The sequence below is a fragment of the Lacerta agilis genome, chromosome 4 (genome assembly GCF_009819535.1).
Source record: "Lacerta agilis isolate rLacAgi1 chromosome 4, rLacAgi1.pri, whole genome shotgun sequence".
In the NCBI taxonomy this organism is placed as follows: domain Eukaryota; kingdom Metazoa; phylum Chordata; class Lepidosauria; order Squamata; family Lacertidae; genus Lacerta; species Lacerta agilis.
The window spans coordinates 50,680,446-50,705,889 of NC_046315.1; the positions used below are offsets into that span (position 1 = coordinate 50,680,446).

Genomic DNA, 25,444 nt, shown 5'->3' on the forward strand with positions numbered 1-25,444 from the left:
CTCAAAGTTCTGCTATGGGTCTTCTCTCTACCCGTTAAGCTTACTTCCTCCGACCCCAAGTCAAAACCCTCTGCCAGAACAGATTTGTGAGCTCTCTTTTCTCCTTTTGTTATCTTAGCCTTGCAGCGTCCTTGGGTAACCACAACTACACCCCTGGGCTAGGTTATCACTTCACAGATTTACCCTTTCCCTTCTCCAGGTGTATTGTTTAACCCCAGCTGCTTCTGCCAATTTTGTGGTGAACAGGCACAACGATATCAATATCCCTCCATGGGCTTATTGATGTCTCCTGCTGGCGTATTGATCTTATCCCGTCGCTGCCGCCAGTTTTGTGGCGATCACACAGGGTCCCCGGTCGTTTGACGGACTATTGATCCCTGTGCCACCACACGCTTCGCTGCCACCAACCAGGATCCCCTCCCTGGTAATAACTTTCACAGACAGGGTGCAATTTTAAACAAAATAATAAGTGTTTATTTAAAAACTTCAACAACTCAAAATATTGGTTACAACCCTGCCTACGCTCACCACTAGACCTCACCACCAACCCACACAAACAACAACCACCCACCAACCAACTCCCTCGATCAACTGCTCTTCAACAACTCCCCTTAACTCCCCCGCTCTCTAACTCTAACTGACTCCTTCAGCTGCCCCTAGCTCCTCCCCCCCTCTGTTTATTGGACAGCCTAGGGCCAGCCACTTAACCCCTTACTTACTTCTTCTATATGTATTCCCTAGAAAGGCAAACGCCACAGGCACCGCCAGTTCCTTTTTTGAATACATATTCTGGCTATAATTGGTGTGCACAGATGCCCTTGTTTGTAGCATGTGCTCATATTAAACTGGGCTAGAAGGCACTCTCCCATTTCTGGAGTGCATGCTGTCTCAAAGCATATTTTGGGGTGGACACCCGGAATTTCTTATTTTTTCTACGTATATTGGCAATTGCTGGTTTGCTTCAACATCCTTAACTCTGCCATGATGTACCCACAGGACCCTCTTAGAGGATAGTTTCCTGTTTGCTTTTGTGTATGAGTTGTGCTTGCCCGAAGCATATTTTGTGATGGGTACTGCCAGATACGTACCCCCCCCCCAATATACTTTAGCTATTGTTGATGTGCCTAGGTGCCCTTGTCCATGCTATGCAGCCATAGGAAGCTCTGCTGAGCAGCATCCATTGGCATCTTTTAGTAGAGGACACTCTCCCATTTGCTTAAGTGTGTGGCTAGTGCTGTCCCAAAGCATATTTTTGGGGTGGACACCTTCAGTTACCCTACTTATATTTATATATTGGCGACTGTTGCGCTGCTTTGATACACTTGACCATCCCCTGTGTCCACAAGAAGCTCAGAGCTCAGCAGGATCCATTGGCACCTTGGAGAGGATGGTCCATTTGCTTGTGCTTGCCTAAAGCATATTTTGGGGTGGGCACCCACAGTTACTTATTTTTATGGTGTTCTTGTTAGCAGGATTGTCCTACTCACGTGTAGGACCCTGGCAGAGACACATGCCAGACTGGCATGTTCTCTCCCTCCTGGTTGATCGGGAGCTTCAAAAGCTTTCTCCTTCTCTAACAGCGACTAATGCATAGCTGTCAACTTTTCCCTTTTTTGTGGGAAATTCCCTTATTCCAGCGCCGTGTCCCACTGCAAAAAAGGGAAGGTTGACAGCTATGCTAATGCCAAAAAGCATCAGCATGCTCAGGGATCCGCAGAATCTTCTCAGCTTGCGTAACAGACCTCAGCAACTCAGCATTTTGGCTAATCTACTTTATTTACATTTAAACACACACGGAGCACTGCAACATGGCTCCCTCTCTCTCTAGCATCAGACAGCAAAGAGAAAGGACAAAGGACAACAGTCCCACTTCACGAAACACAGTAACACAAACATCCTGTCTCCGTCACTTCCCACTCTGTGGAATGAAACCATACACCGTCATGTGTTAGACAACAATCCCATGACTGCAGACACGGGGAATGAATCTCCAACATCCTCCCTCGATACATGAACTGTGTTGCAGTCATCAGTGTAACTGCAACACCCATACAGACGTCATACACACAGTATACTTCTGTATCACCCGTTCTACCTTTGGAACTACCTGCAACTGGATTAGCCTTGGGCCTTACCATCTTGCACTTCTGACTAGTCTTGGCACCACAGCGCTCCTGACTATCAAGAAGTTTCACACCTGGCTTTGTTGGGACTTGAACCCTAGCCTCGTTCCTCTGAGGAACACACGTGGTTCAGCTTCCTTCTCCAAGTAAACAGTGTCTACCCTTGCAGCCTTTGGGCGTGGTTTCCCATCCTTCGAGGACAAACCCTGTACCCCTTTCAAGACTTCAGGTTCCAAGACCTGTGTAAAGCCACTAATCACAGCTAAATCTGCAACAGCTGTGTTAGCAAACTCCTGAGCATACCTGGTGGGCATTTCACCCTTTGTAGCCCCTCCTGATCTGCGCATCTCCTTCACTGTATCAGTGGAACTCACCTCAGTGCACCTGCTGTTTAGTATCTTAAGTCTCCAACATTTCTACCATCATGTATTTATGAACATTTTGAACGCATCATTTTGACTGAATGACATTATTGTTGGGAGTCCGCTGATCATGTACATATACCGGCTGGCCCAATGCTTATTTTGGGGATCAGGGGTATATAAACTTAATTTAGAGTTCAGGAATATATATGAACTTCTCTTGTGAGAGAGGTCAGATTATATGTGTTGCAAAAGAGGCTCCTGCTACGTGTGTGTGTGTGTGTGTGTGTGTGTGTGTAGACAATTCCCTTTCCTAGTTTGACACTACAGAAATACTGGGCTGGGGATGCATTGGAGGAACCAAGTTGTGTTGACGTTCCTTCCACACCGAAGCACCTGCGTGCGCTCGTGCGACCACTTATCGTGCGAATTGTCTCAAGTGCTGTTGCCTTTTGCGTGTGCTGAAATTTACTTCCTGACGGGGATTTCACGCCGAAAGCCTGCGTAAGCGACAGGTATTTCTGGAAGCTTCGGGAACGCCAGCGAGGCACAGCTCCAACCCACGTCCGCGTCTCGTGGATGTTTCGAGAACGGCTTGCAAGCAGCCGGCAATGTGGGGTGTGGGATATACGGTGTTACGTCGAAGACGTGTACTTCCACTTGCGAACATAAAATAAAAAGGGGGCAGGGGAGAGAAATGGTGTCACGTGCAGGGCCAGAGCTTTGCCGCTGACTTCCCCTCAAGGGGGGAGTGGAGCGCACGAGGAAGGGAGGCGGGACCGAGTGGAAATTTCCACTCCCTGCAGTAGCAGCCGCGGCTACGGGGGAAAAGGGCGGGACCGGCGGCGCTGCAGGGATGGCGAGGGAGGCGGCGCCTGGAGGTCGCCAAGCGCGCTTCATTCAGCTCGACCTTCAGGACTCTCTCGCTTAGGATAAAAGCGCCTCCCTTCCTTCTTACCGGCGCAATTGAGAGCGCTCCGTGTACGAAGGAGCCCCATTCAGCCCGGGAAGAGCGGAGCGGCGAGGGAGGGGGCGCCTGACGCCATCGAAGAGGGGCGGTGCCGCCGCGGGAGCGCGAGCAGACCGGCCCCCTTTTAAAAGCGCCCTGCGCGCCTTGCGCCTCCTAGTCGGCACAGAGCGGGACCAACGGCGTGTCGGAGCGGCACTTTACCGGCACCACGCCGTCGCTCTGCTTTGCCCCTTCCGTCAGCCGCCCCACCTACTTCTCCACTTCTGCGAAAGATGCCTCGCTATGAGCTGGCTTTGATCCTAAAAGCCATGCAGAGGGTGAGTATCTGTTTGTGTACGTAGGAGGGCCCCTGCGCCCTCGCCCTTCCTTCGCTGCCCTTCTCGCGTCCCTCAGTCGCAGCTGCTCTCTGAGCTTCCCGCGCCTGCCCGGCTTCCATTTCCCGGCCGGGCCTCCCCTTCCCCTTCCGTCAGCCCTGTGCGTCCGCCCTTCCTCTCGTCCCCTCGGCGCGGAGAGAACGCGCTTCTTCCGCTCCGCTCCCTTTTCACACGTGCTTGGGGCGTTGTGGTGCTGCTGGTGGAACAAGGGCTCTATTAAGGACAACGTGGGGTCGGCGCTTGCCTCCTTACGCTACAACGCTTTACTCTGCCCGACCCCCAGCGCACGTGTATTTCCACTTGCGAACATAAAATAAAAAGGGGGCAAGGGAGAGAAATGGTGTCAATAGAATTGGTTGCCCTAGTTTTAAAAGGCAAAGCCCTCGAGGGGCGGGTGTTCAGGAGGCACGGGCTGCATAGGGTCTAACGAGCCACTTGAGCGGTTTTCCTTTTTCATACAGACGTGACGCGGCGGCCTCGTGTCGTTCCTTGGCAACGTTTTGTGGTCGCTGCCAAAACACCCCAGTTCAATTTCGCGCATTGGAGGGAGGGGCTCTGTACTAGTTACTGGGGTGCATTATTGCCGGGCCCCGATTAAGATTCCCTTCCGCTCTCTGAAGGCTTAAATTTCCAGTATGTACGGAAGCATGAATTAATTCCGTACATCTATACCGGGGACTGCCTATAGCGGAGAACTTGTTTTGAATATTTGCCGCCATCGTAACTCGCTTAACTTCCGGGATGGTGGCGGCGTTGTACAGTAGAGTAGACCGCCTGCTGGGTTTCTTTCTTTATTGTCAAATAAGCGAGTGTAAATGGTAGCCTGCTAGAAAGCTGCTGGCCGGTGCTGCTGGCTGTAATAGCCTCAGCAGAAGGTCCCGTTACATAGAAGCCAGCTCCTAGGGGGCCGAGGTCCCTTCACGCGCCCCATAAAATAATTTGACGAGGCAGCCCCCACAAGTCAATAGGCATTGTCATTCAAATACTGTGCGGTGCACCGCATCATGTGATCAATTATGTGGGACAGGGCTTATACCTCCCCCCCCCATATTTTATTCAAGTTGGCACCCCTGGCTTGTAACAGCCTTGGAGCACCTGCTTTTCATGCTGAACATCCCAGCAGCTCCAGCCCCAGTAGCCTGCTTGAAAGACTGCAGGGACTGAGATATGACTGGACTAGTGGTCTCTGTATAAGACACATCTCTAGACAGATGAAAACTATCTCTAGGTGTGTGACATAATATTCCACAAAAATGTAGACTAGTGTACATATGTGACAAGTTCCTGCCCATTTTCTCAGTTTAAATCAATTTCACAAATACAGGGATTATTGTGCAGTATGTTCTAACAATTACTTGCCAGTGCAAACCTATGCATACATGCATGCTCAGAAGTGAGTCCTACTGATTTCAGTGAGATTTACATTCTTGCATAAGTTTGTATAGAATTTTAGCCTGAATACAGCAACCTGTAGCTTTGCTTACATAGATTTTCACTTAGTAAAAGTTAGCTGTATAGATTAGAAGATGAAGTCTGTGCATTCTGTGCACACACTTCTTGAACGTAATTGCCAGATTTGATTTTTCTCATGGGTTATTTGAATAATTGTGTGCATTCCTAATTTTTGAATTTACTGTTGAGAGTGGGTGTCCAGTTATTTCCATTTGTTTTAGGTCTGACTCTAATATTTTAGCGTAGAACTTAACAGATTCCTTTGCATATTGCAAGACAAAAACCTACGTTTGAGATACAGTTTTGAATACTGTGGCTTTTATGAAGCTCTGATGTTCCTCTTTAAGTACAGAGAGATGCTCAGTTGCAGACTGAATCTTGTTTCTCATTCTCAGATGGTAGAGGAACCTTCTAAAATACCTTTCAGAGTGCATGACGACAGAAACTGTCTAAACAATCTGCAGTAACCAGTCTCCTGAGCCAACAGTGCATGGGGATCTTTGGATCAGTGCTAGGATTGTCTCAACTGGAGATGTAGAAGGACACATGGCAGCAGCTTCAGAGTAGCACGTTTGGGGTTCTGTGCATGGTCAGGGTTGATGGAAACACCACATTGGCTACCCTGTAGTAATGAGTTGGTTCTGTTCCAACCAGCAGTACCTTTTTAAGAGTGTGAAAGGATGAAAAAGAAGCAAGTATTTTAAGTGGGCCCTTTGATTCATGTTGGGTGTACAGTGTACCCTGAACTTGAAAAGGCTGTGAAACCTACTCTTTTTGCAGTAAATCTGTGTTGTAAATTCCAAATGTTCACAGTATTTGCTAGCTGCGTAGAATATGGAAATGCAACATAGAGAGTAGGCTGCCTTGCGCTCCTAAGATTAATTTTTCAGTTCTGAACCTATTTTGATGTTTGAAGTAAGCTCCCATTTCATTGGAAGTCACTTCTATATAAAAATTCTGTTTAGTAGGTTTGAGGTGGCTGTCTTAATTGCTGCTCTGTACATTCACCAGAAGAGGGTGATAAGATATGCTTATTGATAAAGCTGTCTTCCTAGAAGAGGAGGCTTTTCATTTGACCTCATTCATAATAATCTGGTTCACTCTGCTCACCTTGTTAACTCATCAACTTGATGAGCAAATATTCTATATCTATAGTTAAAATAACTCTGATTTTCAATATAAAGTTAAGCAAACAAATACTTAAATTATTTCTGGATTTCTGAACTATTTTTCTTTTTAATCATCAATTTTCAAAATATGGTAATACAATATAGCCGCTACTTTTTACAGAAATTTCAAGTATATTTTGGTTTCTCATTTTAGTGGAAGAGCACATGTAGAGGTGTAGTGGACAGTGTGTTAGGCAGGCTTTGTTACAGAGGTGCAAGTTAATAAAGGAAACAAAAAAGAAGAAAGGAAAAGACATTAAATACATGAAAGAAAGGAACAAGAGTGGGGGAAGAACACAAAACATTTTGTTTAACCTCTTAGCATTATGAGTACATGCTGTAATTCCTCAGTCTCCGTGTGAATTAATCTGGGAAAATGGACTTGTCTTTATTCACCTTGGTTGTTTTTTTTCCAAGACACAATTATACTTTTCTTATAAAAAAAAGGAAAAAGGAAAAAAGAGTATTTTCTTAATTGCATTTGGCAAGGCTAGTATAGACCTCTTTGTATTTTAGGGCTGCCCACTATTATCTATTGGTTGCTTTGAGTCCTTCCATTAGTTGATTGCTTAAAAAAGTGTCAGACATGTGATTTGCCATGCTTGCCTACCTGCGTCAAGTAGTAGTTGATTCCAGATGGGTAGATGAATGTCCAACTACATTCCATTTAGCCATGTAGTAGTAACCCTTTAAGGCAGGGGTGGTGAGTACTCAGCAGTGAGTAGGGATTCCTCATTCTCTCCTTTTCTCTTCTTCCTGCACTGTCAGCTCTGTTGGGAAGGTCAGACTCCAGAGGTGTGAATTGATAGGTTGTCACAGGATCCCATTCCCTCACATTATTGTCACTTCATCTGTTTGGACTTTCCTTGTGTCTTCCCACCCTACCTGCCTTCTTCACCTGCATGAAATTAGGCTGAGAGCCTCAGATGCCCACCTCTTGATTTATGGTGACAGTAGGGTTTGGAGGCCCAAATGTGATTGGCAGCAGACCTGTGCCTTTAAATTTGAGTCTGTTTTGCTCGTGTAATGCTTGAGATGAGGACTACAAGTAGGGCAGGATGTGCAAGGGTAGATTTCAGCAGTTCCCACCCACATATTTGTTTGGCAGTTTCAATTTTTTTCTGCTCTACATACACACCTTTAAAGACATGGACCTGCTGCCATCCTGTTTGCTTGGGGTCTGTATTGTGCCTGAATTATATGAGCTTGTTCCAAAAACTTGTTAAAACAATCTAAGGATGCTGTTGCTTTTAGTCTTTGTTCTTAGTTCTAGTTTCTGCATTACTTTGTTCTTAGAGTATTAAAATGTTTATAATGAGTTACTTGTAACCTGCCTTTCTCATTTTGCAGAAAGGTGAGCTAGAAATATTGGGCATAAAAGGATGAATACAAAGGTGCCTAAAGGATCTGATATTGCTGTTCCGTTACTGTTGGGTGCTTGCATTTCATTGTAGTTAGGTCTGTAATAATAGCAATGAAAAGTAGAAGGATGTGATTGTACAAGAAAATTAGTCATATGTATATGCAGGGAGTGGAAATTTCCACTCGGGTATGTATAAGGCAAGACATCTCGAAGCTACCAACATGAGTCTGACCAAACTGCGGGAAGCAGTGGAAGACAGGAGTGCCTGGCGTGCTCTGGTCCATGGGGTCACGAAGAGTCTGACACAACTAAGCGACTAAACAACAACAAGATAAGGCAAGAGTGGCAGAAAGTAGATCATAGTGGATCACTGACCAGTTTCTGTGTAGATGATCTAGTGTCTGTTGGTTGCTAGGACTCTTGTGAAGAATGCAAATCTAAGTCTGAAACTTAATCTAATTGGAACTTAGTCTGGTAGAGTGCTTATAAATAATACACAATTGTGACAGGTGCAAATGATTTAAAGCAGTATTCCCTAACTTGGTGCTGTCTAGGTTTTGATGGACTTAAGCTTTCATCATCCCTAGCAAGCATGGCAAATGGTCAAGTATTTGTAGGGAGTTGTAGCAAATGGTCCGACAACATCTAGAGGGTACTAGATTGGAGAAGGTTGATTTCAGGGCTCGTGTAAAGGCTGAAGATTATATTGACTTGAAAAGACAATCTGAGTAAAATAATATCTGACAACAAACAAATGAAAGGATTACAGGAAAGAAGAACAAAATGCACCATTTTAAATGCAGAGCTAGCAGTCAATTTGCATTAAGAACCCAGTTAACAGATAAACTGATTATAGTATAGTGTACAACTATTTGTAACACAAAACTTTACCACTATATTTTATCCAAGGCTAATGAAGGAATGACATTTTTATTTAGCAATGTTAAACAGCACTTTTGAGTAGAGTTTGGATTTTGTGTGCTAGAAGATTTGAGTTTGGCTGATTGGAAAGGGTTTGAAAGGGATCCCTGAGGATGATCTCTGCTGTGCCCAACTGCAGCTTTATCTGCAGAGACCTCTCTAAAACAAAACAAAAACAAAAAATGCTAAACCGTTGAGAGTTGGCTGTTCAGAATGGGGTCTAGCTGCTCCTTATGGGCACCATTGGATCAGAATATTAATATTCTTTGGTGTCCCTTAATATTTTACCTTCCTATTGTAGACAGCTTTATTGTATTGGTTTTGCAAATCTCCAAGCCAGGCATAGGCAAACCCCGGCCCTCCAGATGTTTTGAGACTACAATTCCCATCATCCCTGATCACTGGTCCTGTTAGCTAGGGATGGTGGGAATTGTAGTTCCAAAACTTCTGGAGGGCTGGAGTTGGCCTATGCCTGCTCTAAGCCAAGTAGCAATGCTTACGCTGGCATGTATTGAATTTTAGTAAACTTAAGTTTTATAGGTTTATATGGGCAATTTGTTTCAATGTGAACCATGCACACCAGTCATCTAACATGGAGCATTTTATTTTTGTACGTTTGAGTTCACGTCTGCTTGTATCCTGCTATTCTTGCTTCTTTCCTGTGTGTTTACTTACACCCAATTTCCCCCCTTTGATTTCCTCATTCCCTGTGTTCTTGGAACTTGTTAATGACTTACCTTGTTTATGAATATTTTCCTTTTCCCTACAGTTTCCTGTTGCTAGAAAAATGGGACGCCTTTTCAGCTTTTAAGGAAACAAAAGGCAGCTTATAAAAAGAAAACAAAAATCAAAGCTGTAATGATTTCCTAGATTGATGCACGGACCCCCCCCCCCCAAAAAAAAAACTTTCTGCAAATGTACAGAGATAACTTCTGGAACAGAATTAGATAGATACATGGGGGCACTTACAAAGACAGAAGAAGGGCAGGTATATTGTGTCAAGTTCTGTAGAAAACAATTAAACCACAGAAGGTGGGACTGCAATGGCACAAAACATGATCAAGTCCAGCTAAAACTAACTTTTGTCAGGCCTTCCCCATTCTTGCCTTCTCCTGTTCCATTACTTTGCAGTCTTTTTGAACATATTACACAAGTCAAACCCAAAGTAAAAGACTGTGTAATTATACAGTACACTGCAGTATCTATGCAGTGTTGGGCTATGATGTGATTTTTGCCTCTACAGTGGTACCTTGGGTTACAGACGCTTCAGGTGTACAGATGCTTCAGGTTACAGACTCCGCTAACCCAGAAATAGTACCTTGGGTTAAGAACTTTGCTTCAGGATAAGAACAGAAATTGCACGGTGGCAGCAGCGGGAGATCCCATTAGCTAAAGTGGTACCTCAGGTTAAGAACGGACCTCCAGAACGAATTAAGTTCTTAACCTGAGGTACCACTGTAGTGTATTAAGGAAGGGCAGCACTGGAGAGTCAGGTGGTGGTGTAGACCTATTTCATGTCATAGAACATTAGTCTTCCTACTCTAGTGCAGTGTTAGAAACTCAGATATATAAACCAGGCACCAAATGGCTCCTTAAGCTGAGGTTACAGCCAAAACAGAATGTCTAGCTGCCATTTTGGGGCAAGGCAGCTCTAAAGTCTTTATTTTTCAAATGATGGACTGACTGTGATTGATTCTTAGTTAAACATCTGGCTAGTTCAGATGACAACCTTTAGCTAGGTTAAGACCTTGGAGAACTCAAAGAAGAAAAGTCCCTTGATCCAGGGACAGTCCATATATATATTGGCTCATTCCAACCTGGCTTTCTTAATTGTGACATGGACTATTCATAACATAAGAATATTCTTCACAACTGTGAGCAGGGCAGTGGGGTAAGTGAAGACAAGTGACAACAAGTAGCTATAATGTTGTTTGCTGCTCCTGCTCAGGATGCACAGAAAAAGCATTTTGATTCCAGAAATTCATTCCTGTTGTACAGATAAAATATAACTGATGGAATTCTGCAGGGTCAGGGTAGGACATTAGTGTGTGAATCCAGAATGTGGAGATGTCAGGCACCATCCTGGTGCCCAGCCATCTTCACTTGGTTGCAAGTGGTCAATAGCCAGGTGCAAAATGTGCCTGGTGCCAGGCTAATTTTGAACACTGCTCCAGTTGCACTACAAACCCCTACTGCCTATGCCATAGATTATTCATCCATGTCTTGTAAATTATGGACATTTACATGCTGGGTTTTCCAGTCTCCCCCTGTCCTATCTCCTCCTCAACACTTCCTAGGTTGTTATCTACTTCCTATTGTACATTCCCAACTGCTGTCATTATTATGGTTGGGAAAATGTAGCACAGTGCTATGATGTGTGTGTGAGGATACATGGTTTTTCATTCTAGACTTTAAAATAAGTCTGTAATAATACTGCATTCAGAGAGATAGTATGTGCATGTAGGTGCCATAACACTACATTTCTCTGAGCTGGGGAAGTGTAGTGGACTTGGCAATTGGAGAGGGCAGTGTACGGTGAAGGAACATAGTGTGCAGTGTGCCACTCAGTTAAATTTTTGCTGCAGTTGTGACAGTGTTGTATTATATATGTAATCTACTGCTACAGCACTATACAATGACATTGGCTGTACACAGAATCAGTTTGAAAATCAATGATAAATTTAGATGAATTGTAAATGTGATATGATCATGTATATCCTGAATAAAGTCTGATAGTGTCTGTGTGGTGTTGATGTATCATTTTGAATATAAAAATTTCTCTGTCCAGAAAGATACATATTTTTATACTGCTGCAAATCTGCCATCTTGTTTCAAGAAAACAGTACACATTCTGTTAGTTTATTAGTGAACTCTGTTTACAGTCTATGAAAGAAATTTCATGCCTGAGATGCAGAATTCTCCATAACATTTACAAGGGAAGAAAAGCTCTATTCAACTACTTGTTGTGACAAAATTCAATTTTTTTCCTGATACTTGGTAAAAGCCTTTTCTAATTCAATCTCTGTCTTTTGTCTTTGCTACCTTGCAGGGTTGGTACTGTAGGCCTCACTAGACTTAGCTGCAACTAAGAATTTCTTCCACATCAACCAAGTTAATGGTGATGCTCTTGTGGATTGGCGAATAAAAGTACGTGCTAAATATTTCAGAAGCACAGAAAACAAATTTTTCTTCTCAGAGTTGTACCACAACTACTACCATCAAGATAGCAAACCAATGGACAAAGAATTTGATCCACAGTATTTGTAAAACTAAAGATTTGTTTTACTAAGGCTTGAGGTCTGTGACCCGGACATCAGCTTTTGGAAGCTCCTTTGTTTACAGAAATGAGGGCGGCTTTGGAACCAGCAGACATTGCCATTGTGGCACTGTATTTTGTGCTTGTGCTGTGCATAGGCTTTTTTGCCATGTGGAAATACAATCGAAGCACTATAAGTGGGTACTTCCTGGCAGGGCGATCTATGACATGGATGGCAATTGGTGCTTCCTTGTTTGTGAGCAACATTGGGAGTGAACACTTCATTGGGCTTGCAGGATCTGGAGCAGCAAGTGGATTTGCCGTGGGGGCATGGGAACTCAATGCCTTATTGCTTTTGCAACTCTTAGGATGGATCTTTGTTCCGGTTTACATACATTCTGGAATATACACCATGCCTGGATACTTATCCAAACGTTTTGGAGGGCATAGAATTCAAGTATACTTTGCCTTGTTGTCTCTGATTCTGTATATCTTCACCAAACTTTCAGTGGATTTGTATTCAGGTGCACTGTTTATTCAAGAATCACTAGGCTGGAATATTTATTTGTCGGTAATACTGCTGATTGGACTGACCGCACTGCTGACTGTGACTGGGGGTCTTGTGGCAGTTATCTACACAGACACTATTCAAGCTTTGCTTATGATTATTGGTGCCCTCACCCTTATGATTATAAGTATGGTAGAAGTTGGTGGATTTGAAGAGATGAAAAGAAAGTACATGTTGGCAAAACCAAATGTTACATCAATCTTGTTGACTTACAACCTTTCCAATACAAATTCCTGTCATGTTGATCCAAAGCCTGATTCACTCAGAATGTTACGTGAACCAACAGATGAAGATGTTCCCTGGCCTGGTTTCCTTTTTGGACAGACACCAGCTTCTGTTTGGTACTGGTGTGCAGACCAAGTCATCGTTCAGAGGGTTTTAGCAGCAAAAAACATTGCTCATGCCAAAGGATCCACCCTAATGGCAGGTTTCTTAAAGCTTCTGCCTATGTTCCTTATAGTTATTCCAGGTATGATTTCACGAATACTGTTTGCAGATGATATTGCATGTATCAATCCAGAACATTGTATGCAAGTTTGTGGAAGCAGAGCTGGATGTTCTAACATTGCCTATCCACGTTTGGTAATGAAACTTGTTCCTGTTGGCCTGCGAGGCCTCATGATGGCTGTAATGATTGCTGCACTGATGAGTGATTTGGATTCTATCTTTAATAGTGCCAGTACCATATTCACACTTGATATCTACAAGCTCCTCATACGGAAGAATGCATCGTCTAGAGAACTGATGATTGTTGGAAGAGTTTTTGTTGCTTTCATGGTGGCAATAAGCATTGCCTGGGTCCCAATTATAGTGGAAATGCAAGGAGGTCAGATGTATCTCTATATACAAGAGGTAGCAGACTATCTGACTCCACCAGTGGCTGCTATTTTTCTCTTGGGTGTATTTTGGAGGCGTTGCAATGAGCAGGGGGCCTTCTTTGGTGGAATGGTTGGATTTGCATTGGGAGCTGTACGACTTATACTGGCATTTGTCTATCGTGTTCCTGAGTGTGACCAGCCAGACACAAGACCATACTTTATCAAAAGTATCCATTACATGTATGTTGCTACTGCACTGTTTTGGATCACTGGAATTATTGCTATAGTAGTAAGCTTGCTTACACCACCACCTTCAAAAGAACAAATTCGGACAACAACATTTTGGTCTATGAAAAACAGGACCGTAAAGGAAAGCACTTCAGCAGGCAGTTCATTCAAAGCACAAGAGAAGACCGTCTTAAAATACAGCGACACTTCCAATCATATCACTTCAAATGGGAAATCTGAAGAAAATATTAAAAATGATCAGCCTGAAAATGTCAATCTCTTAATTACTTGCAGAGATGAGAGCAATCCAGTGATATCTTTAAGCAACTCTGAAGTTGAGACTCCAGTTGATAGTTATTCTAATGGACAGGCAGCTCTTATGGGTAAAGAGAAGACAGGAGAAGAGACTGAAAGTAGTGACAAACCCTGGAAATTCATAGATTGGTTCTGTGGCTTTAAAAGCAAAAACATTAACAGTCCAGTCAAAGATAAGGGGGAAGAAGAGGCTATTTGTCTACAAATGCTGGAAGAGACTCCAAAAGTTAAATTAATACTAAACAGTGGACTATTTTGTGTGTGTTCAGTTGGAATATTCATGTTTGTTTATTTCTCTATATGAGCAAATGAATTTTATTTGGTCAGACATACAGAAGTAGAGATAGAGGTCCTTGGAGAAATATATTTTTGTGTGTGTGTGTGTGTGTGTGTGTGTGTCTTAGTCTTATATCTCAGGATTCCTTTACGCTTTTATCGTCAGCCAAATTATTTTTCAACCATTTTGAAAATTATTAGACTTTTTAGATGTTAGCATTTCTGTTTGAATGCAAAAGGTTTGTGGGATTAAGTGCAGTACTAAATGTTGGGTTTTTGTATACCAAAGTAAGAGATAAATGTGTGTTGAGAGGTAAAATATTAAAGCACTCTCAGAGGTCCAGCAAAAGTGAAAATAGTGTTATAGTTAAAAGGGGCACATTATGAAGAGCATTCCAGAGTATTTTTGAGTGTCAGAATATGTTTTCTTTTTGGAATCCTAATCAAGTAACTTTCTGTGATTTCTCCCTATATTCTTAAAACATCGAATCTATGTTCCTAACAACAAAAAGAAAAACACACACAAGTATTCTAATTAAATGTTACGTGATTGCTGAAATTTTGCATTGCTGAACCTATAATTCCTCCCCTCCCCTTTCTAGATAAAACCACATATTTTAAAACAACACTTCAGTCTTGCTGTTAGAAACCAGAATATACAAATAAAAACAGAAAATACAACTAAATTCTACTCAGAGTAGATCCATTAAAATCACGACTTTTTAAAAAGTTGAATGTTTCAGATGATGAACAAGGGAGTCTGACTTGCATATTCTCTTCACAAAACTAAATAATCAGTGTATATCTGAATTTTCTTGTGCTTGAATTTTGCACGTTAAAAATAAAAAAGAATTAGAATTGCTCCCCACAGTGTATGCTGCAAGAGGAAATATCCTAGCACCACTTCACAAAGCCAGCTTCTTTATTTGTTTTGTAATGATCTGTCTGAAACAGTTCACAATTGGATATGGAAGCAACAAATACAGTAGCACAGGCCTTCGATGAGGACAATGAGTCTGTACAAAATTAGGCAAAACAATATTCCAGACTTTTTAAAACTGTATGTGGTTTTATTTTTTTGTTAGGCTGAGTAGGAACAGAGAGGGTGACTTAAACTGCTTCACTTTCCCCCTTTAAAAAAAACACACCACCTACTGGTTCCAATATATGTGTAGGCTGCATGTTGATGCTACATGTCTGCTACAGATACTTTGAGAAGTGCAGTGTAGTAAGTAAGGCTCTGGTAATGAAAGCAGAACTGATTTAAATGGGGTTATTCCAGCACATCCATGGATACTCGGCAACAGTAATATTTTTACTCCAGTACACAGGCAAGCATATGCACTGTTCCTTGTCCTCCCTCTACCCTACCCCACTCCACCCCACCCCGAAAGGTTAGAGTACAATGCTAGAGAAGAACTCTTGTTTGGTGGCAGTGGCTGCTGCTGCTGTTGTAGCAGGAAGGACTGTGCCCCACCCCACCCCACCCCAAATCCTGGTGCCTTGAATGCTTACATAGTAGTGTGGAGAAGAACAGGGGAGCATCCTTTCTGCAGCATTGCGGCTACAAGGTTGTGGGCCCATAGAGGTGAAAACCAGTGATTAGGAGTAAATTTGGAATTCTCATTGAGAACTCTTTCCCAAAGTCAATTGTATTGCTAGCCCCGATTCAAAAAGGGCCTAGTTTGTCCTAGGGTTCAAAGCTCCAGTTTAATAAAAAGAGCATTCCTGTAGTAGGGAATGTAATACTGAGAGCTGAGATCCCATGCTGAATGAATATTATTGTTTATATACAAACTTTGTGCTTGTGCCTTGCAAATGCAAGGTGTCCTGAAATAGCTGAAAACAATACTTCATTCAGGGTTTTCCCAAACTTGGATCTCCAGCTGTTTAGGGAAGTACAGTTCCTATCATCTCTGACCACTGGTCCTGTTAGCTAGGGATGATGGGAGTTGTAATCCCAACAACAGCTGGAGACCCAAGTTTGGGAAACCCTGTATTTAATAACAAAATCAATTTGGTATCATTTTCAGTTGTTTTCAGTTTCTCCCATACTACCTATCAGTGGAACAACTGGCTTACTAAGGTGACAATTTTTACTAAGTGGTTGTAGACTATGTATAGAACAAATGCATATAATCTGAACTATTGATTTTAAGCTTGTATAACTGATAGTTTTTAAAGCAACATGTTGTTTAAATGCACTACAGAGACTTTGGCTGAACTGCCTCTGTTGATGATTATTACATGAATTGAGACCTTGCTTGTGTACTGGGCCAATAGTTTATTTAAACCAGTGGCCTTCTAGGGTCAAAGAAAGGGGGTGATGCAAGCTTTGAGATGGGTAAGTACCATCATTGCTAAGTGCTAGAGGAGAGTTGCTATTGCTGGCACTTGTAGAGATGGTTGTGTTGAATGCATTGCCAGTTGTCATGATGCAGGTGGACTAACTCAGGGATTAATTTGGCTCCCACTTTTCTTCCCTAAGATGCCTTGTGTAAACCAAGCCATTTTCCGGGTCTTACAGCCACATTAAAATAGCAATGTCTAATACTCCCTCGGTCCCAATCCCAAATCATTTAATATGTTTGCAGTATTATGAATGTAAATGGCAGAGTTTATTGTGTATCTATTTCAAATGGACTCTTAATGCAATACAGCCATATTCCAAGTGACAGTGCAGTACTTAAACACCTAAATATTGAATCATTTCACAGTTTTAACAGTTAGAAAGCTTTGCCAAAGTCCATAGAAAAAATTTACCTGCCAGTTATCCATTTGGGCCTTCTTTTCTCTTTCCTTACCAATGATGCATGGTTTGTGCGGATAAATAGCTTACCATATTATGTCTTCATTTAGACAGCTGTATGGCAACTTCTAATGTTTTTTCAGCATACACTTACCTCTGGGCTCTCATGGGATTGTGTTGTTCTAAAACAGAGACTGCCTATCACTTTAAGTTGTGTGTGATAAATCCTGCTGGTTAACCACAGCGGTTGGGAACCACAGTTGTTGGGAACAGTCTTAGGATGAAACATGTTTTAAGAGAACTGTGCTGGATCAAACCAAGGGTCCATCTAGCCGAGTACCCAGCTTGCCACAATGGCCTAGGGATTTGCCTTCTTGCTGTATCTAGACTCTTAAGACTGGCTCCAAACCAAGCTAAAACCAGTACATCAAGCCATGGATAGCTTGATTTGTTAACTAACGGGTTAGAAGTACTATAGTTCCAAGTTCATACCCAATACGGAATTCTTGTTTATTTGTGTGTGGAGCAGATGAAAATGGGAGCATGCAAGTCTTTCATTTGCTGTGGCTTGTTCATCCTCCTCTTCCTCTTCCTCCCTTATACTAGTAGAACCTGGGACTATCCAGTAAAGCTGAATGTTGGAAAATGAAGGATAAACAAAAGAAAGTACTTTGTCACACAGTGCATAGTTAAACTGGTATTTGCTTCCACAAGATATATTGATGGACATCAACTTGGATGACTTTAAAAGAAGATTAGACAAATGCATGTAGAATAAAGCTGTGTTTGGCCTCCACTGTCAGTGGCAGTATGCCTCTGCTTACCAGTTGCTGGAAAGAACAAATGGGAGAGAGGTGGAGCACTCAGGTTGTGCTTGCAAGTTCCCCAGAGACATCTGGTTGGCCGCTGTTAGAACAGGATGCTGGACTAAATGGACTTTTGATCTGATGCAGCATGGCTGCTGTTACATTAACCTGTTTTACCCAACCTGGTACCTTGCATATGTTGGGGTCTACAGTTTACATATTCCCTAAGCATTGGCCATGCTGCCTTGGGCTTTTTGAAGTTGTAGTTAACAACTGGAGGGCACCAGGTTGAGGAGGGTTGAACCATAGCTAGATTGTTTGAATCCAGCTATTCATTGATGGGCATGCTCTCAGACTAGAACCTGGCAACCCCATTTCCTGCTGTTTGTCTCCTAGCAGACTATATCCTAAGTGTAACTTAGATTATGTGACGTCCTAATTGAGTCCTCCTTTGTTGTAAGAACCATGAACTGAGTTTCCCATATTTCTTTTCCTACCTAACATTCCATTTAGAATATTTTGTAACTGTGGTTTCCATTTAAACTAAGAAAGTAAATGTGTAATAGTGCCTTTTGGTAGCAGAATATAACCTTGTTAGGTTAGTGCATCTCATCAGTGATGAAAATACTTATATCTTGCTGATTCTTCAAATTTCTACCAATGCCATTAGGGAACATTATATTTTTCTAAATCTTTCTCTTATTTGTCTTTCTAGTCATGACTAGAAATTTATTTAAACAGCAGGTTGTAGTCTAAATTACTCATTAATGGCTGTTCTGTGTATTGATCTGTTTTGCTTTAAAACGTATGGGGAACTTGTGATACTAGTGGCCATTGATCAGGGATGATGGGAGTTGCATTGGATGGCCACAGCTTCCCCCTTCTGCTTTAAAAGAACACCCAGTATGTAGCACAAGTAATCTCTAAAGAATAAAAATGTTTGCTATGTATCTCTGGATTTCTGCATGTTATATTATATAGCCCTCGGATGCATAACTGTATTTAGCAATGTATACAAGAGAAAGTAATGTTATTACAATGTCTTTAGAGCCTATGTAAAGTAGCTCATAAGCAGACCCTTTTAGCAGTTCATAGAATCATAGAGTTAGAAGGGACTCCAAGGGTCATCTAATTCAACCCCCTGCAATGCAGAAATCTCAACTAAAGCACCCATGACAGATGCGCATCCAGCCACTGCTTAAAAATCTCCAATGAAGGAGAGTCCACCATCTCCCGAGGGAGTCCATTCCACTGTTGAACAGCTTTTAGCAGAATTCTTGCTTTGATCCTCTTAACTCCAGTGGATTTTGTTTGTTTCATTCTATGTTGAATGTTTTATCAGTCTGGAGGTTTGTAGTGTAGACAGTGGGGAACTTTATTTGTTGTATTATACAGTTGGGTGTGTGTTTTCTTGTGGGGTAGGGTATTTCCCATTGATCAATACTACTTCATAGGACCTAAAACTTTTGGCCACTATCAGTTGCTATAGCCCTGCATTCTGGAACTAGGCAAGCATTCCAGTGGTGGGCCTAGTTGTTGGTGTGAACATCAATCTGGGTGTCTGGCAATTTATTGCCTTGCATGTGAACATGACACTTAACCAAGTTCTACTTTAGATACCCACATATTTTCATGAATTTAAAATGATGGTTTTTAAACGTTCATTTGCTTATTTAAGCCAACAGAAGCAATTTCCTTTTGTCACCATCTAGAAGTGACAAAAGACTAAATGATTGTGTGCTATCCATTCCCCCTTCCCCTCTCCTTTCCATCAATCATCTGAAAAGTACAATATCTTCCTGGGAAAGGAACGGCTTGGATTGTAGGCTAACAATTACATATGAAATGTAGACAAAAATGTACTTAGATTAATTTTACAGCTTTATTTTTAAATCATTGTCATAAGGCAAATTGCAGTGTATTGGGTTTGTTTCATTCTCACCCATTCCTATAAAGTATATATATTGAATTCACAAATCTAGTCCTTTAAGGAAAAGATTAAATTGTGTGATGTATTTTAAAAGTAGATAGCCACTGTTTGTTTGGTATGCTGTCTGTTTGTGCCTTTAAAAGTATATGTTTTGAAATAAAACTAACATTCTACATGTGATGTTTCAAATCAAAGATGTGTACGATGTTTAAGGGTTCTTTTGATAGAAATTGTGTATAACTCAGTGGTTTTAAATCTGTTTTAATTAGCTATAGGGTCATAGTTCTACAATGAAAGTATATATAATTCAGATGTTTAATTTCACTGTGAGGTCTGTAAATTCTTGTTGGCAAAAAGCTTTTCTTTCCTACAAAACAGTCTGGGGTATGGAGGGTGCTGGTTTAAAACAAAAGGCTTTATTTTTGTTCTGATTGTATCTAATATAAAATGTTATGTAGTGGCATCTAGTGACACTACTTTTCCATAGCATTTATCAGCTTCACTGGGCAAAGTCAGACACTGAGCAGTGATGGAAATGACATACAAGAATACTAAGTGTCTAAGAATACATGCTTTTAAATGAGGTGGATATAAAAATAGTTGCTGTGCAAAAAAAATAATAGTAGTCTTCTTCAAGAAGAAAGCAATTTCTTTTCTAATAATGCTAGGTAAATCCTTTTTGTTCATTCTTGGTTTTAAGAACTGTCAGTGTAATGCTACTTATATTGTGTATCTTTTTAATATAACTATTACAGTTTTTTAAAGAGATGTGAAGTGTTTTTATTGCTGTTGTACTTTCTGTAGCGTTTAAGTAAATTACAATTGCTTTATTTTTTTTTAAAGAAACATTAAAAGATTTTGCAGACCAAAAACAAATGTTGTGCAGCTTGTCAAATCTTGAACGCCACCCAAACTTTGGGAGGGGGGGGGCAGGAATTAACCAAATGGGCATATAGATGTAATAAATCTACTCGATTTCAGAGCTTTTTGGCCACGTTTTTTTAAATTAAAAAAATAAGTATGATCTGAAAAGTATGAAATTTTGAATAAGATACCCATGTAGTGAGACTATCTAGAAGTGTTAAGAAAACAGAGATTTTGTAATTGTCCATTGCTACCACCCACAATTACAAATTTGTCATAGAAAATGGTTTGATCCAGTATATAGAACATTGCTAATATGACAGTTAAGTAAATTCTGATGAAAAATTCAGTTCTTATTGCTAGCCCTGTGTTTGTTTGTTGTATATTGTATACTTATTTTGCCTTCTGCATTAGTCTTCAAAATAAACTCTTATTAGAGTATTTGTATAATTAAAACTGTATTTCCTGCAGTTTACATTCCTTTTGAATGTGGAATTTTTGTCCTCTCAGAGTTATTATATGGAAATGTATCAACTTCTGTACAAAGGTTAAATAAAAGTACAAAATAAAGAAACAAACAAGTATTTTTGAAACTGTTTTGGAACTTGGTAGACAATGTATTAACTTTCCAGTAATAATTTAAGTCCCAACCACTTGTTTTGCACCTTTAATTGTGCTGGATTCCTAATCGAATCTTCAGTGGTTAATAAACACTCATTTCAGATCAGTTTTGTTTTGAGGGACGGTTTTTGTGAGGCATCAAATGTGCATGACATTTCTGATCTCCAGATGAAGAGAGTGAGTACTGTTCACCTAGTTGCAATTATGCTATGCAGGCACACCTTGCGAGTGTTTGACATTCTTATCCATTGGCCTTGCTTCACGTTCCTTGCAAGGCAGGATCCACTGCCCACCCCTCACTCACTAGCAGCTTCTACAGTTTTTCTTCCTTTTTGCTACCCCCTCCCAAACCTCTTTGCAGTGGCAGACCTTGGGATCTATTTAAGTTGCTTGCAATAATCCTTCAAAAGCAAGCAAGGATTGTGGTTGTGAACTTAGAACATTGGCTATATTTCTGTTTTGCCCCATCTGCTGAACATACTAAGTATAACCTTAGCACTTAAAATAAGCTTCAGTGCTATTGTGGTTTTGGGGTGGGTTTTTTATGACCCTGAAGATGTAAGAGATGTGTGTTCAAGAGCTGCATAGGGTCTTCTTCAGCCAACATTATTTTTTTTTATAAAGCCTTTAACTACAGGCTGCACAACTTATTATGAAACCTCCCCTTCAGATTTTGTGATCCTGTTTCCCCAGTGGAGCATGAAGTAACTCACATACCTAAAACAATGGTTCTATTGTTGAAACAGATACTTATTTCATACTTGCAAAGACTTGGGTTGCATGCGAAAATTTCTTTCCAACTGATTCTGTTCTTTTTCTCCAAAGCCATCCTCCTTTGTGGCAGGCGACACCAAGGAAAAACTAGTCAACACACCAACACAAATGCATTGTCCTAACACACATACACCTACTGTGCATATACTTGAACATTCACGGTCCCTTGGAGATGAGAATCTTCATACTAAGTTGTATTCTGGAAATCTAGTTGCTGAAGAAGCAAAATATCACACAGGTGTCAAATCCATATGTAGCAAAAATATGAAATGCAAGCAGGACGAAATCAAATATTGAGAATAGTCCTTTAATTGCAGGAGATGGGTCTGTTCTCCTTGAGAACCCCACAGCTCCTGCCTTCACATTATTTCAGATTACTTGTTCATAACAAGGAATTTCACTGGAGGGAGACGAATGGGTGGTGGTGGTGGTGGGGAGGACACGCTTCACAGATATGGAATGCACTTCTCTGAGTGTGCTCACTTTCCCTGCAGATCAGTCTAAGACATTATATCCTTTTAAATTTAATGTAATGCAATGACCCTTAAATGGAATTGAAAGAAATTATCAGCCTGTGATGTAATAGGACAATCTTAACTGCCTGAGTAATTACAATATGGGTATAGGTAAAACACACTTCAGAAGTGCATTCCTGGAAACTTGAATCATTTATAAGAAGAGTTATTTTCAGTTGTAATGTGCAGTACATTAAATATATTGGATGCTGTTAAAAATGCACATTCAGTCTAGAATGTCTCCTAGTGAACCCAGTTGGGTATAACTGAAGAAACAGGTGCATTATATTGCTATTAGTGATAGTTACAGTCTGATACAGCACCCTTGGAGGTGATGGAGAGAAGAATCAAAATTCTCCCCTCCCCTTTGACATCTATTCCAGTTCCCAGGCGCGGAGGAAGCCTCTTGGCCGCCTGGGGTGGCACCCCCCTGGGGGCGGGGCCTCTGCACATGCGGAGTCCATCCGGCCCGGCACTGCTGCAACCGGGTGACCTGCCAAGCAGGCAGTGGGTCGTGGTGCTGCCCCATCCATGCTGCTTTATGGATGGGGCAGCCCCACAAGCCGCCGCTCAGTCGTCGCGGGAGCAGTGGTGCCGACTCGGATGCACTGCGCATGCTCAGAATTTCTGGGCATGTGCAGTGCATCCAGCCCGGCGCTGCTGCTCCCGCGGCAACCTGGGGAGCTGCCGGGTGAGCGGCGGCTCGTGGGGCTGCCCCGGTCATCCATGCAGCAGCACAGACGGGGTGCCAGGCGGTGGGGAGTGGCGGGAGGGGCCGCCAAGTGTCACCCCCCTCCCCTGGAACCCAGGGCGCCCCGCCCCTATCACCCTTCCCTTGCTACGCCACTGTCCAGCTCCTCCTTTATTATTTTCTTGCCAGGTAAGTATAGGGGGCGATAGTCATTTACTGCACTACAAACACGTATCTTCTTCTTTGTGTTTAAAGCCTGAGACAGCTGCAACACTGAAACGCACAGTGGAAGCTTTGATGGAGAGAGGAGCAGTGGTGAGGAATTTGGAAAACCTGGGCGAAAGAACGCTGCCATATAAAATCTCAAAGCACAATCAACGTCACACCAGAGGAGGGTATGAGTTTCACAAGCCTTGAGTCTAGTTTTGAATAGAATTTCTTGCCATGGAATAATTTTGAAAGGGGAAAAGCTGCAGCCTGACAACGTTGTGCGGAGCAGGCAAGCAAAGTAGACAGGTTGGCAGAGTAAGTGGGCAGGTGGGTGGCCCAATCAGGCCTTCACACTTTTCTCGGATTGCCTCCACTTGCCTGCCTGTTTGCATGCGCACACCTCAGGGCAAGGGGAATCCAGGATTCAAATGAGCAGGTGGCTGAGCTGGGCAGGCAGAGTGAGCAGGTAGTTGGGTGGCTGGTCCAGGCATTGCTGCAGGCCTTCACATGCTCACTTTTGTCACCACCAGCAGCAGTCCCCTCAAAACTCCCCTCACCTCACCTCCATCCTAAGATCTCACTGCAGCACCAAGGAGGAGAATGAAACAGAAGCAAGTCTCTTTACCCTGTGTTGCTGCCCACTTTCTGTTGGCTGTGCAAAGTGAAGAGGAGATAGACGCTCGTCTTCATTCCCCTGTCTTCCTGCATTGGCAGCCACAACAGGATCTTGGGATTTGGGCAATTAGTGAGGGGATGCGAGAGTTTGGGGTGCACTGGGGGGATGGCAATTGGCAATGGGGTGGCAGGCAGGATGGGTGCGTTGAAGGAGCTGTGAGAGGGATATGGGAGGAGTTTGAAGGAGCTGTGGTGCTATTGGGCAGGGGGAGGTTGGGAAGCAACATGGGTAGGTAACCCTCAGCTGTTAAATAATTGCTCAAAGCCGTGATCTAAAGACAAGGTAGGAGCATAGGGGAGAACATTGTGTGCAGCTGAGGTTTGGATGTTGCTGCAACTATTTCTACTGATTAAGGACACAGCGGTGATCAATTAAAGCTGTGTGTGCTGTTCTTTTCTGCATACACATATCACTTCTTTGGATTGAAGCCCAGGTACAGAATTTACTGTTAAGGGCCTCTTAATTTCCATTGGGTAATTAATGTAACTTAGATACACTTTTCGTTTGAGAATTAAACTGTTTCTTTCCTGTGTTTTTCCTGAAGTAGACTCCACAAAGTACCATATTTTCCGGCGTATAAGACGACTGGGTGTATAAGACGGCCCCCAACTTTTCCAGTTAAAATATAGAGTTTGAGATATACTCGACCGCAGATTCTCCACCCGGCATATAAGATGTCCCTTGACTTTTGAGAAGATTTTCCTGGATTAAAAAGTAGTCTTATACGCCAGAATATACAGTACACAAATCTGTTTACTTAACAATTCCAAAATGAGGCACGCAATAATTTGGGTAGATAATTTCATTGTTCATATTGATCTGCTAGTTAATGCAAGCATTGATTTGTACTTGCTTTCCCCAATATTGTAAATTTAGAAGTTAAAAGTTTTTTTAAAATATTTCCTTTGTTAAGAAATGCCCTTCATGTAGACACTTCCATTCCAAGGTAACGTTTTTATTTCACCAAAGCCAGTTGGAAACAATAATTATTTAACTTTTGAGATACTAATTCAGGGTTGATTTTATTCCCTTTTGTGTATCTGAACCAAAGTATGTTTTTGAGGGTGTTTTAAATGGTGAAATCATTATTAAAGGTGGCTGTGCACAAGTAAAATAAGAGTTATTACTGTAGTTACTGATTTTAAGAGAAATGCAGTATCTTCAGCCAAAGAAAGTAATGCCTTGGCATTTGAAAATTAAGATGCATTAGATAAATGATTACAATAGTTTATCCTATTATTGCTTAACATTTTTTTTGTTGTTGTCGCTGTTAAACTCCCTGAGTATACCTTCTGAAAGAGAACTGCCTGTAAGCAAGGATAGAGAAATGTTGCTAGGCAACCAGGATTGCACAGAGACTTCATTCAATAATCAAAATAACAATTTGCAGTCTTTCTCCCTGGCATTTGAAGA

The 25,444-nt window shown here is 42.0% G+C and overlaps 2 protein-coding genes across 2 annotated transcripts in view; both read left to right on the top strand.

Moving 5' to 3' along the window:
- The first annotated feature begins 3,637 nt into the window (after positions 1 to 3,637).
- On the top strand, positions 3,638 to 14,864 carry SLC5A3 (solute carrier family 5 member 3). The gene is made up of 2 exons (XM_033146969.1): positions 3,638 to 3,772; positions 11,784 to 14,864. The coding sequence occupies exon 2, from the start codon at positions 12,079 to 12,081 to the stop codon at positions 14,221 to 14,223; it is 2,145 nt and encodes a 714-aa protein (XP_033002860.1). The 5' UTR covers positions 3,638 to 3,772; positions 11,784 to 12,078; the 3' UTR covers positions 14,224 to 14,864.
- MRPS6 (mitochondrial ribosomal protein S6) overlaps positions 3,644 to 25,444 on the top strand; it is a 28,764-nt gene continuing 6,963 nt past the window's right edge. Inside the window, exons 1-2 of the mRNA XM_033146974.1 lie at positions 3,644 to 3,772; positions 23,401 to 23,540. Coding sequence (XP_033002865.1) covers positions 3,728 to 3,772; positions 23,401 to 23,540 — 185 coding nt within the window. The 5' untranslated portion in view covers positions 3,644 to 3,727. The remainder of the gene's footprint in view (positions 3,773 to 23,400; positions 23,541 to 25,444) is intronic.

What these genes read in the sequence shown, in the direction of transcription:
- SLC5A3 (XM_033146969.1), top strand. Translation starts at nt 12,079, where the DNA reads ATGAGGGCGGCTTTGGAACCAGCAGACATTGCCATTGTGGCACTGTAT.